Source organism: Zingiber officinale, chromosome 1A (genome assembly GCF_018446385.1).
Source record: "Zingiber officinale cultivar Zhangliang chromosome 1A, Zo_v1.1, whole genome shotgun sequence".
In the NCBI taxonomy this organism is placed as follows: domain Eukaryota; kingdom Viridiplantae; phylum Streptophyta; class Magnoliopsida; order Zingiberales; family Zingiberaceae; genus Zingiber; species Zingiber officinale.
Genome location: NC_055987.1, coordinates 5,021,621 through 5,034,070, shown reverse-complemented (window position 1 = coordinate 5,034,070; position 12,450 = coordinate 5,021,621). Strand labels below are relative to the sequence as shown.

General features: G+C 40.6%; 1 protein-coding gene across 1 annotated transcript; it reads right to left on the bottom strand.

The window, feature by feature from the left end:
• Positions 1 to 7,945: 7,945 nt before the first annotated feature.
• LOC122016284 (thioredoxin-like 1-2, chloroplastic) lies at positions 7,946 to 9,389 on the bottom strand. The gene is made up of 4 exons (XM_042573524.1): positions 9,058 to 9,389; positions 8,748 to 8,924; positions 8,492 to 8,656; positions 7,946 to 8,384 (listed from the first exon to the last, which is right to left on the bottom strand). Exons 1-4 carry the CDS (start codon positions 9,259 to 9,261, stop codon positions 8,142 to 8,144), a joined length of 789 nt encoding a protein of 262 aa, XP_042429458.1. The 5' UTR covers positions 9,262 to 9,389; the 3' UTR covers positions 7,946 to 8,141.
• Between the last annotated feature and the right edge of the window lie 3,061 nt (positions 9,390 to 12,450).

The window sequence follows — 12,450 nt, the reverse complement described above, 5'->3', positions numbered from 1 at the left end:
CTCGATCAATTTGCAGTTGATCGAATGCCTTTTTGAATATGATATTAACCGAGCTTCCTGTGTCAATAAAAACGCGATGAATAGTATAATTAGCTATTACCGCTTTGATGAGAAGAGCGTCGTCGTGGGGGACTTCAACTCCTTCCAAGTCTCTGGGTCCGAAACTGATTTCGGGTCCGCTCGCCCGTTCCTGGCTGCAGCCGACCGCGTGGATCTGGAGCTGTCGAACGCTCGCCTTCCTTACTCAGTTAGAGTCGCCTCCGGTCGGCCCGCCAGCAATAATGTTGATCTCGCCTCAGGAAGTATTACTTATATTTTCTTCTTCCCGAGCGGACGGTCGGGGCCGCTCCCTAGACATCCGGAGATTCTCCCGCCTCGGAGATCGATGCCGCTCGGGAGTCTGTTGTTGTCGCCTATCAGCTACCATCCGATCGGCTTCATGAGGCCTCTGTCGCCTGTCAGCTGATGGCGATCGACGACCGCCACTCCTGGGAACGGGGTGGGCGATTAGAGGAAGATTCCGGCAATCCTTGGTGTTATGTTGTCCGTCCGGTGGAAGGAGCAGAACATTGGGGTCCATTTCTTCTTAGGCTTGGGTCGCGCGGCAGCTACCTCTTGCACGTGTGATGTAACGCCCACCCTTCTTACCCAACCAAAGGCGGCGCTACGATCTTATACTACTTACGTACATGCTTTAGTTATAACAGCGGAAGAATAAAAACTTTAAAGAATTTAATTTATTAAGCATAATATCACATATTCTGATTTATTCAAATGTGCATATATTGAACTTATAACTAAAAATATTAATTTGTCCGAATCGTTCTTGCCGAGCCACCACCACACACATCACTATCTGCTCCTCCTGCTGCTCCGTTGTACATCCATCTTTCTCTTTTATCTGCGGTACAAGGAAAGTAAACTATGAGCACTCATGGCTCAGTAAGTTCCTTTCCTACTCACTAAAACCGAGAATCATCGTATATCAAGAATGAATCAACATATCATCGTCTCAACTAATCATAACATAACATATCATTCTATTCAAACATATCATGCATATTTCTTATTCACATATCATTTCATAGAAGCATGAATATCATATCATAAAACAAATAAATCACAAGCATGAGACATACAAGGGCATCATATTCATATCATAATATCACATGACATTATATCATATCATCATATAATTCAAGCACATATGAATGTAGGCAATGCATCGTGAATTTGAAAACTTATACTTAATAGTACTTGAAATTAATATCATCATCATTTGGGATCCCGGTTTGTACCATATACTTAATGCGTAGGTCCAAGGTAGCAAGTCTTGAGCCCTACCATGCATACATACTAGGCCCGAGTCTTACTCCATCGACCTAGGGCACTCAAAGGCCCATTACTGACGAGGCCCGAGTCTTACTCCATCGACCCCGGCGCTTATGGAGCCCACCCTTGGTACAAACCATAAAAATAACTTATCATGCATAACTATCATATCATGTCCTTAACAATCTTTCATGCATTTATTCTTTTTCATTTCTTTTCATTATGTATAGCATTTTCTATGCTATCACATATCATAACATAACTTCATTTCTTTTCATTATGTATAGCATTTTCTATGCTATCACCTATCATAACATAACTTCATTTCTTTTCATTATGTATAACATTTTCTATGCTATAACACATCATGGCATATTTCATAATATAACTTCATTATGCATATCATTTCGTAACTAAAGCAATCATGCATTCTAACTTATTATCATATCATTTTCATACAGCATGGCATAGACATATTTAATTTTTGTTCTAGGGTTTCTAGGGCATCTATCCCTTCATGGCCGAACACATAATGATTCATTTAGGTCATACAAACATGTATCACATTCACACATTATCAAGTTTTCATAAGAAGTACTTTTAACCCCTTAGGTTTCATTTCCAAGGCCTCTAGGTCCTTTAAACCTTACTTGGCCGAAATTCATAGAATATAAACTTCCTTTAAGTGTCCTAAAGCATGGGAAACCTAAGTAATTTCATAGCAAGATTTACTAAGAACATCATACACAAGGTTGGATCATAAACAAGCTAGAACTCTTGTGATCTTACATGTCATAAATCATGTAACTAATTTTCTACATTCCAATTAAACATGAGAGCATTAATCATCTTTCATAACATAATATCACAGAGGTCATTGAGCATATTAGAATTTTGTTTAAGCTTCTCTAAACTATCACCTTACCTTGGCCGAAATATTAAGAGTAAGGTTCATGAGTTTCTTTCAACATACAAGTATACAACTCTTAAGAACTTTATATCATGTCATATAAGCATAGTTATTTTAAATTCAAGGTCCTCCTAACCCTAAATTCTTTCTTGGCCGAAACATGAGTGTGGGGTTCTTTTGGTTCCAATCAACTTCCAAGCAAGAAAACCATAGGAAGGTCCTTAGCATTTCATAGGGGAAAACTGGCACTAGTTTGGTTAGACAATAATTTTCCTAACCTATTTACAATATTTTTGATTGAAATTCTAGGGTTACATACACCTCTGATCATGCATCATATATGTATACAGACATAGGGGAAAACTTTCTTTCAAGGCATAGAAAAAGAATCCGAAAATCACATGAAAGCCTTGTACCGCAGGTGAGGGGAAGCTTACCTTCTTTGCTTAAGTTTCCTAGAGTTGAGAACTTGCTTGTGGACCTTTCTTCCTTGCTTGCTTTGCTCGGCACCAATGGAGGAAGAAGTGGCTAGGTCTTTTGGTGGAGAGGAGGAGGAAGAAGAGGAGGCTTCTTCCTCTTGTGTTGCTCGGCAACAAAAAGAAAGAAAGAAGGGGGAGAGTTGTTGCTCTCGGCAACAAGAGGAAAGAGGGAGGGAGAGTGCTCGGCACAAATGGAGGAGAGGAGGAGAGTGAGTTGAGGATGAAGCCCCCCCCTCCATGCCTATTTATACTAAAGTGAGGGGAGGAAAACTTGACTTGATTCATCCTCCTCATTTACTTCTCCTCTTAATGAGAAAGAATATGCTAGAGAAATGCTTCTTGAGTTTCTCTCTTTTCTTTCTCTTAATTTCTCTCCTTTCTTTTCTTTAATTATAATTCCCATCTCTCCTTTTACAATATTCACTCCTATCACACTTGGTTAACACATGCATGCATCCATAAGAGAACCAAGGATCAAATCCTTCTCCTAACATATTTTTGTACAAAATAATTCATGTATATGCATTATGCATAAATATTTCATACATGCATATATAATATCTCATATCGTTTTTGTTTACATTAATTCCTTGCATTATAAATCATGTATAGAACTTTATATTCTCAACTTTATCTTCTTTCATAAAGTTTTAATCATCTAAATCCTTCCCATCTTAATATTCAACTTTAGAATATTTACACCTTCTTTTCACTACCTTCAAACTCTCATTATCCTTACTTTCTTATCTAGGCTTTCTAGGGGTGTTACATGTGACCTAGCATGGGGGGAGCGGATTGCTTCGGCCCTCAGTCCTCTGGGTGGCTGATGAGCAGCGTGCGGCTTCCGCTCGGCAGGAGGAGTCCGCTCGGTTGGAGTTTCTTTTTTCCAAGCCGCTTGGGCTTCCTCCACATTAATGTATTCGTTGGCCCGGTGTAGCATGTGGTCGTAGTCCCGGGACGGCTTCCGAATGAGTGATCGGAAGAAATCCCCATCCACAAGGCCTTGTGTGAAGGCATTCATCATGGTCTCCAAGGTGGCCGTTGGAATATCCATGGTAACTCTGTTGAACCGCTGGATGTAGGCTCGGAGCGATTCGCGAGCTTCCTGTTTGATGGCAAACAGACTAACACTGATTTTTTGATAGCGCCGACTGCTTGCAAAATGGTGAAAGAAGGTCGTTCGGAAGTCTTTGAAACTTGAGATAGATCCGTCCGGCAGTCTCCGAAACCACCGTTGGGTCGATCCCGAGAGGATGGTAAGAAAAACCCGACACTTCACTACATCTGTATATTGGTGGAGAGTAGCCGTGTTATCGAACTTACCCAAATGATCATCCAGGTCGGTGGTTCCATTGTATTCACCGATCGCTGGGGGCACATAGTGCTTTGGCAGAGGGTCTTGTAGAATAGCCTCTGAGAATTGACGGTTGATCCGTTCGGGAGAGGCGTCCGCTCGGGGGGCTTTGCCTTTTCTACTGTCTCGTCTTGGTACTTCATCTGAGGATGATCCTCGATCACGATTAACTGCTGCGGCTTCAGGAGTGCGGAATAGAGCCCGATGGAATGGAACTGTGGCTGGGGGTGCTTCCGCTCGGCCACCAGATGTTAATGTTGCTTGCTGCTCAGGCCGCTCGGCTGGTGCCTTCTGTTTTTGTTCCACAAGCTTGGCGGCCCTCAACTCGATCAGAGCGTCGAGTTCCTCCGTGGAAAGCGTCACCGTGTGCTGTCGTCCAGCTTCGTCCATTGTTTTCGTTCGGATGTAGGAGCGTTCCCACAGACGACGCCAAATTGATCCTGTCCGAAAGCTGAATCAACGGACGCTGGGCACGTGGCGCTCTTCGAGTCGCTGATGTGGGTCTCCGACCGGTCGTACGGTCCTCCGACGAACCTGCAAGGAAGTCGGGCCGGGAAGGGGTTCCCGGCGACGACCCTCCGATGCTCAAGTCAGGCAAAGCTCAACAAGAAAGTGGCTCCAAGAATCGTAGAATGCATCCCTCTGGCGAAGGATGAGGGCCTTTATATAGGGCTCTGGAGAAGCGGGTGCACACATACCAGGGTGTACACGTGTCCTCAGCCCATACCCCAGTAAAGGCCTGTCAGTGAGCTTACCTAACCCCATACTGTCACAGTCCAAGCACGTCTTCGATGGGACAGTGGAACCCCCTGTCGTAAGATTTGGAGTATGGCCTAAACGTAGAACATGCCGCTGTCAAAAAAAGATGTCCCTTGTCTTTTTCCCCTTGCTCCCGGTCGGGCGTCAGGTCGGCTAGCCTCTACCTTACGTCCGGCCGGACACCTATAGCGGTCTACTTGGGAGATTCTCGATAATGTGCTTTGTGGGGACTGTTAGCAGTATGCTACCTCATGTCTTCGGCCGAGCGTGTCCTCCGCTTGGCCCTACGATCCTGTACTATGAGCGCCGGGGCCCAGCTTCCTGCTGGGGCACCTTTTGCCATCAGTTAGACATCGGTCGGCCGGTCGGGCGTTTGACCCACCCATCTCGGGTCGGTCACCTGGCCCTTTGACTTCCACGTGGCGTTGACTCCCCAGAATGGGGGTCCCCTGTTCTTACCGCCGGATCAACGGTACTGTGTCTTGAATGTGCGCAGTGAGTTCATCCATAATTAGTGTAAAAAGATAGGGACTTAGGGTTGATCCCTGATGTAACCCTATCTTTATTGGAAATGCTTCAATTACTCTGCCTGGAGTCTTTATTCTGGTCGTTACATCCTCATACATATCCTTAATTAGTTCAATATATGTTACGTTAACACCTCGCTTTTCTAAAATTCTCCATATAATTTCTCTTGGGACTCTTTCATAAATTTTTTCTAAGTCAATAAATACCATGTGTAGATCTTGTTTTTGCTCCCGATATTTTTTAATTAATTGTCTAAGGAGATGTATAGCTTCTATTGTCGACCTTCCAAGCATGAACCCAAATTGATTTTCTGTCGCTGTGGTCTCCTTCCTTAATCTTTTTTCTATTACTTTTTCCCAAAGTTTCATAGTATGACTTATTAGTTTAATACCCCTATAGTTTGCACAATTTTGTATGTCTCCCTTGTTCTTATATAAGGGAACTAGAGTACTTATCCTCCATTGATCAGACATTTTTTTCGTTTTCAATATCATGTTAAATAATTTTGTAAGTCATTCAATACCTTGTTTCCCTAAGCACTTCCATACCTCTATCGGAATATCATCTGGTCCAACGGCTTTTCCATTGTGCATCTCATTTAAAGTTTGCTTTACTTCTGAAGTTTGAATTCTACGATAAAAATTAAAATTTCTATGCTCATTTGACCTAATTAAATTACCTAAGTTAAGTTGATCACCTAAACCTTCATTAAAAAGTTGATGAAAATACCTCTTCCACCGCTCTTTTATTTCTCCATCATTTACTAATACCCTATTACATTCATCTTTAATACATTTTATTTGGCTAAGATCTCTTGTTTTCCTTTCTCTCACTTTAGCTATTCTATAAATATCTCTTTCCCCTTCTTTTGTATCCAATTTTTGATATAACCGTTCAAAAATTTTCATTTTTTGCTTCACTCACTATTTTCTTAGCTTCTTTCTTGGCTATTGTATATTTTTTTAAATTTTCCTCGTTCTTACAAATATATAATTTCTTATAAGCTATTCGTTTTTCCTTCACTTTCTCTTGTACTTTCTCATTCCACCACCAAGATTCTTTACTTAGTGGTGCATGTCTCTTTGACTCACCAAGTACACTCTTAGCTACTATTTTCAACTTAGATACCATCTTATCTCATGTTGTATTAGAGTCATCGTATATTTCACCTAATGTTTGTACTTCTACCTTCTCCTTAAATATATTTTGTTTCACATCCTTTAACTTCCACCACTTAATTCTAGGAATTGTATATATTTTCTTTCTATTAATACTATGTTTGAGGCGTATATCCAACACTACTACCCTATGTTGGGTAGTTAAGCTTTCTTCTGGGATGACTTTGCAATCTTTATAAATCTTTCTATCCTTCTTCCTAACCATAAGAAAGTCAATTTGCGATTTATTATTCCCACTTTTGAATGTGACTAAGTGTTCTGCTCTTTTCTTTAAAAATGTATTAGCTAATATGAGGTCATATGCTATCGCAAAATCTAATATAGTTTTCCCTTCCTCATTCCTCGTTCCAAACTCATAACTTCCATGTACTCTCTCATATTCCTCATTTTTCACTCCAACATGCTCATTTAGATCACCTCCTATTAAAATCATTTCATTTGGTGAAATATTTTGTAATATTTCATCTAAGTCCTCCCAAAACCTTGATTTGGTAGCTTTATCTAATCTCACTTGTGGTGCATATACGTTAATTATGTTCATAGTTTCTTTCGCCACTATTATCTTAAGGGTTATAATTCTATCCCCTTTTCTAACTACTCCTACAACTTCATCTTTCAACAAATTATCTACAATGATACCCACTCCATTTTTTGCTTTACTCTTTCCAGTGTACCATAACTTAAAACCGGAGTTCTTTATCATCTTTGCCTTCTCGCCTATCCATTTTGTCTCTTGTACACACAAAATATTAATTTTTCTCCTAATCATCATATCTACTACCTCCATTGATTTACCTGTGAGAGTTCCTATATTCCATGTTCCAAATCTTAGATTATTAATTTTCCTATCATATTTATTCTTATCTAACCTATGGTGTGAAAACTTTTACCTATTTAACACTACACACAAGTTCTCATGGAGATATAACGATCCTTACTGAGACGTTACAGTCGAACCCTGTAACACGAACTCTTGCATATTTATCACTACACCCTAGTTCTGGAGATGTAGCGATCCTTGCCAAGACGTTACAATTGGACCCTGCAACGCATTCCTTCCGGAGAACAACCTAACATTAGCATAATAATTTAATAAATTCATTCATTAAATATTTGTCATAATTTGACGCTGACTGACAACCTAACGCAATTTCTCTCCTTTATCCAAGCTTAAGACCGACCATGATCGATCATGATGGGCAGAGTTCGTTACTTAATAAATACGCGAAAAAAAAAAAATCCGACCATGACTGAGGTTAACCTTCACGTCCACCTACGCGTGGCGGTGACGCCTCTCTGGACGCATAGAGGAGTAGAGCTATGTTCGGCTGGATCTTATCCATAGCATTTGGATCTACAATTTCGTGGTATATAACATTTTGGCAATTGGCAGAAGATCACTGTAGACATTTGAAGGGCTCTCAACGGAGGAAGAATAGCCCTCCTTACGGATTACTCATCGTCGACACGATCGATACACACGTCTGCAGGCCTCTGAAACCAAAAAAAAAAACACCCAGCCTGCACAAATACCTAACTTTAAGAACACCATCTATTTACAAGGAGAGTGTAATGGATCATGAGATAGGCATACAACAGCCTCATCTCGCAGCCATAGCCAGAGTCTTGTTCTCAGTTTCCCGAGTGAGTAGAGGCACAGGGAGAGTTGTCGGAGCTATCTCTGCAATTTCTTTAGGGAGCAGAACAGGTTTCTTAGGGTAGTCAAAGGTGAGATCTCTGTTTGCCGCCAAAGCCAAGAGTTCTTCCTCCTCCAGCCCCCTGGCTGGCCCAAGGCTACACCTGTCTGTGGTGTGCTTGGACAAAGCATCTTTGAACTTCTTGATCTGTTTTAAACCAGGAAAAAAGGTGGTTTACAACATGCCATCGGACGCCATATTCATCCACAACAACAGGAAGGAAGGAAGGAAAGGTTTCATTGCTAGGCTCTTACAGTTGCATTGGTGCAGCTGAAGCTACAGAGGCGGCCTTGCGCTCCTCTGTAGAATCTAAAGAAGGGGAGTACATGGACGTGCAAACTGTAGCACATGGACTTGTGTTGCTCGTAGTTTATTTGGAAGAATAAGACATCAGGATTCAACTCGGCGATCTGACAAATCTGCAAACAAACAAGATGATCGATGAGAAATTCAAGTGAATGATTACTCTCTGGTAAAAATTTGGGAATTTCTTAAGATGAAATGGAATACCTTTGGATGGAGGGCTCTACAGCCTCCACAACCAGGAGAAAAGAAATCCACGACAACAAGCTGATCGCCGGCGTTCAGTAAAGAACAGGAGAGATCCTCGGCCGACTCGATCTCCTTCATGTTGGGTTGGAGCCCCTTCTCCCACCATTTCATGGCCTTCTTGAAAGAAAGAGTCATCTGCAACCCAGGAAAAAGACCCTCTTTTACTTCAGAAGGGGGAAACCAGAACAATCTCCACCAAAATCGCCAAAGGCGATAACTTTATGCAAGAAAAGCACAAAAAATGGAAGATTTGGCCGGATTGGATCACCTTTGCAGAGCCGCCAGAACCGAGGTGCCCCTTCAAGGGCATCCCTCTTGGCGACCCGGCGACCAGACTCCCTCTATGGAACACGCCGTCCAATCTAAGAGAAGAAGATCGGCGGCGCAGGCCCGCAGGCGGAAGTCGAGAAGAACGGATGCCGCAATGCGAAAGGAGGTCCCTTTGAACCGACGAAGCTGCCGCCGCCGCCATGGCACCAAAGATCGTATCTTTCCGCTTCCCCTTCGAGATCAAATCACTGCGGATCCGCCGACGGGAGGGATTGGATAAAGGAGGAGAGGAGAGAAGGAGAGATGAGAAACGAGGAGACACAAAAGCGCATCTTTATCACGCTCCGCTAGAAATAGGATAACAGTTCCACTCCGTTTTTTAACGGCCGTTTAGTTGACTTCAGAACCGTTTTAGATCTGGACCGTCCATCTCGTCGATATCTTATGCGGATCGCGCTCTGGTAGCCACGTGGTTGTTAAAGACTGAGGCACGCTTACACTCGGCGTCCACTAGATGTTTTGGATAAGAAGCAAACCGAGGAGAAGATTGGACTGCGTGAATTATCTACCCAACTTGAAACCAAGATTCTCATGGGTGGACGGCTGTACGCACTCAGACAGGGTGGACAATATGGGACTCATAGAATGGCCGCATATTTTTAAATATTTGATACGATAAGTATGTGACGGATAAATTCTTATCCAATAAATTTACTAAATATAAACATTATCCGTACGTGACACAACATTAATCCGAAGTTATTGACATGTTTTGACATAATTAATTTAATAAACAAAAACAAAATGACATGGATAATAGAAGTAGATAAGATAATAAATCATGATATATTTCGGTCAATGTTATTATTACAATCATGTCTTCGTAGGGTTAAAAAAAAATTGCCAACAATAAGTTAAGTGCACAAGCCACATTAACCCATGAAAGTTTTCGGTGAATGAATAACTTAACCAAATGATTAAAAATGAATTGCACGTTGGTATGTTTGGTTCCATCTTTAAACGATAGAACTATTGACAGAGCTGTGCCTGCGATCGACGGGGCTGAAATCGCATACTAAAAAATTAACTTTTTTACTAGGATAAATAATAGTAAAATTCAATTTACAAATAACATATATACTAAATATATAAATAAACTAAAAAAATATATATTACATCAACAAAAGTTAAAAAATATTTAAAATAATTATATAAACACTATTCGTCGAATTCTTTCTTTCTCAATCGATAACATTGACAGCTCATTTAGTGTATCCTATAACATTGAGACCAATGCGGTGGTCGCAGACAGTAGCAATGCGACAAGTAGTAATCACCATGCAATTAGGTCGCAATTCACACAAGCGACTAAGGTAGCGTGCGACAACCCTGTGCTATGCAATTTGGCCACGCGAGCAAAGGCCAACCGCCAGCCATCGTCGAGTGAGATAGCCACTGCGAGAATTGACGCAATTAGGTCGCATAAACGATCCTTGTTGCAAGATTAGGTTACAATTAGTTTCACGTGTCAGAGCCGTGAGAATAGGTTTAACGGTCATTTAGGGTCTATGCCTCTCATTTTTTTAGTATAATTAAAAAAATTGAGTTCTTCATTGGATTGGGCCCTGAGGCGATTGCCTCTTTGGCCCATGAAAATTACGGCTATGATTATTGATAACTGCTAAATGAATTGATTGATGAAGAATCTATAATAGTTTTGACTAAAATGATTACATTAACTTGAATTTTAAAAATGGTCTATCTTATGTCATCTAGAGTCGGGGTGGATTTATATTAGGACCGGAGAGGCACGGCCTCCCTTAATTTTTTTAATAATATTAATACCATCTATAGATATTTTTTTAAAAAAAATTTAAATATGTATATTGTTTGATACCTTCGAAAATAAATACGTATAGTTGGTTCGATCATACATGTTTTTAACACCCAACTCGAATAGAATCCTTTGGATAACTAAACTTTAACTTTTTTTTTTTCCCTTCTTTTATTACTCACGTTTCAGCTCAATTACATTATGCATTCAATATTACTCACGTTTCAGCTCAATTACATTATGCATCTTTGAAGGTTGGGAGGAGACTATTATTATATAGTATATTTAATAATTATTTTTATTATTTAATATGAGACTCTCAAACCTACCATCTTAGATTCGCCCCGTCAAAAGTGTTTGTAAGCCCTAATGAGGCCGGTTAAAGAGGAGTAAATAACTCTGCAAATCAGATTAACACTTTCTTTTACTTTCTTTCTTTAGCAAAAATGAACAAAAGTTAGTTGAACAATAAAAACATAAATTGAAAAAAAAAAGAAATAATAAAATTTACTTAGTTACAATCAAAGAGATTATTAATCCAAAGCAGATGAACACGCACTATCAAACTCATTTGTTGAAGGTGAAATAGCCTCTTACAACATTTAAGAATAGAAAAAAAAATACAAAGTGTTGAAATAAAAGTACAATGTTCGTGGTCGAGTCTTGTCTTGTATGAAGAGGATCATGGCTCTATTTATAGCTCACTAGTCAAAATATAGTCGTTGATGGCGTGGCGGGTTCCGGGCGCCTATACTAGGTCCAGGCGCCTCCATTGTGGCATATTATCCGCTCTGCAACGACTCCACAACGACTTCGTGATAAGTCTCTTATCTATGCCCAGGTGCCTGAACTGATCGAGGCACCTAGAGTATTGCTAATGTAGACTCAAATTATATCCCCGCTGTAATGTCTCCAAAAGGATGCCTTTGCTGGCCCAAGCTGGTCTAGGTGCCCAAACTGGTCCGAGCACCTGGAGTCCGGGCACCTAGAGTCTAGGTGTCTGGATAAGTCAACTTTGTGTTGACTTGTCCGGTCGTTTGGGTGATTCTCCGGCTGTCCAGAGTTGAGCTCACATGAATGCAACTCCTACCTTTTCCTCGAGCAGACTTGCTCCTCGGCTTCTCGCCCCTCGAAAGTGACGCGTGCTTCCTTCTAGTCCATCGATGTACTCTTTCGCAACTTCTCATCCCTCGGATGTATCGAGCCCGTCCACTCACTTCCCGTGTCATCCTTCTCGTCCACTGCATCTTCTACTCAACTTCTTGTATTCTTAAGTCCCTACACACTTAGACATAAAGCATCAAATGATGTAGATCCTAACTTGACTTGATTGATCACATCAAAATCAACCTGAGATACTTATAATTTTTTCCTTTTTGACATGTATCAACCCAAATTAAATTAGGGTTAAACTAAATAATAAAATAGATAATATTGCAATTAAATAAGTAAAGAATTAAATCAATTCAATAACTCCTTCTAAACTAAACTCTATTTTTCTCCCTTTTTGAAAAAGAGGTTAGGAAAAAATAAAAAAATAGTCAGAAAAAATATTTA

Bases quoted from the DNA above. Each gene is read 5' to 3' on its own strand.
- LOC122016284 (XM_042573524.1), bottom strand. From the start codon at position 9,261: ATGGCGGCGGCGGCAGCTTCGTCGGTTCAAAGGGACCTCCTTTCGCAT. The intron at 8,925-9,057 runs GTGATCCAATCC...CCTGGGTTGCAG, and splicing joins GTTCTGGCGGCTCTGCAAAG to ATGACTCTTTCTTTCAAGAA. The intron at 8,657-8,747 runs GTATTCCATTTC...GTTTGTTTGCAG, and splicing joins GTAGAGCCCTCCATCCAAAG to ATTTGTCAGATCGCCGAGTT.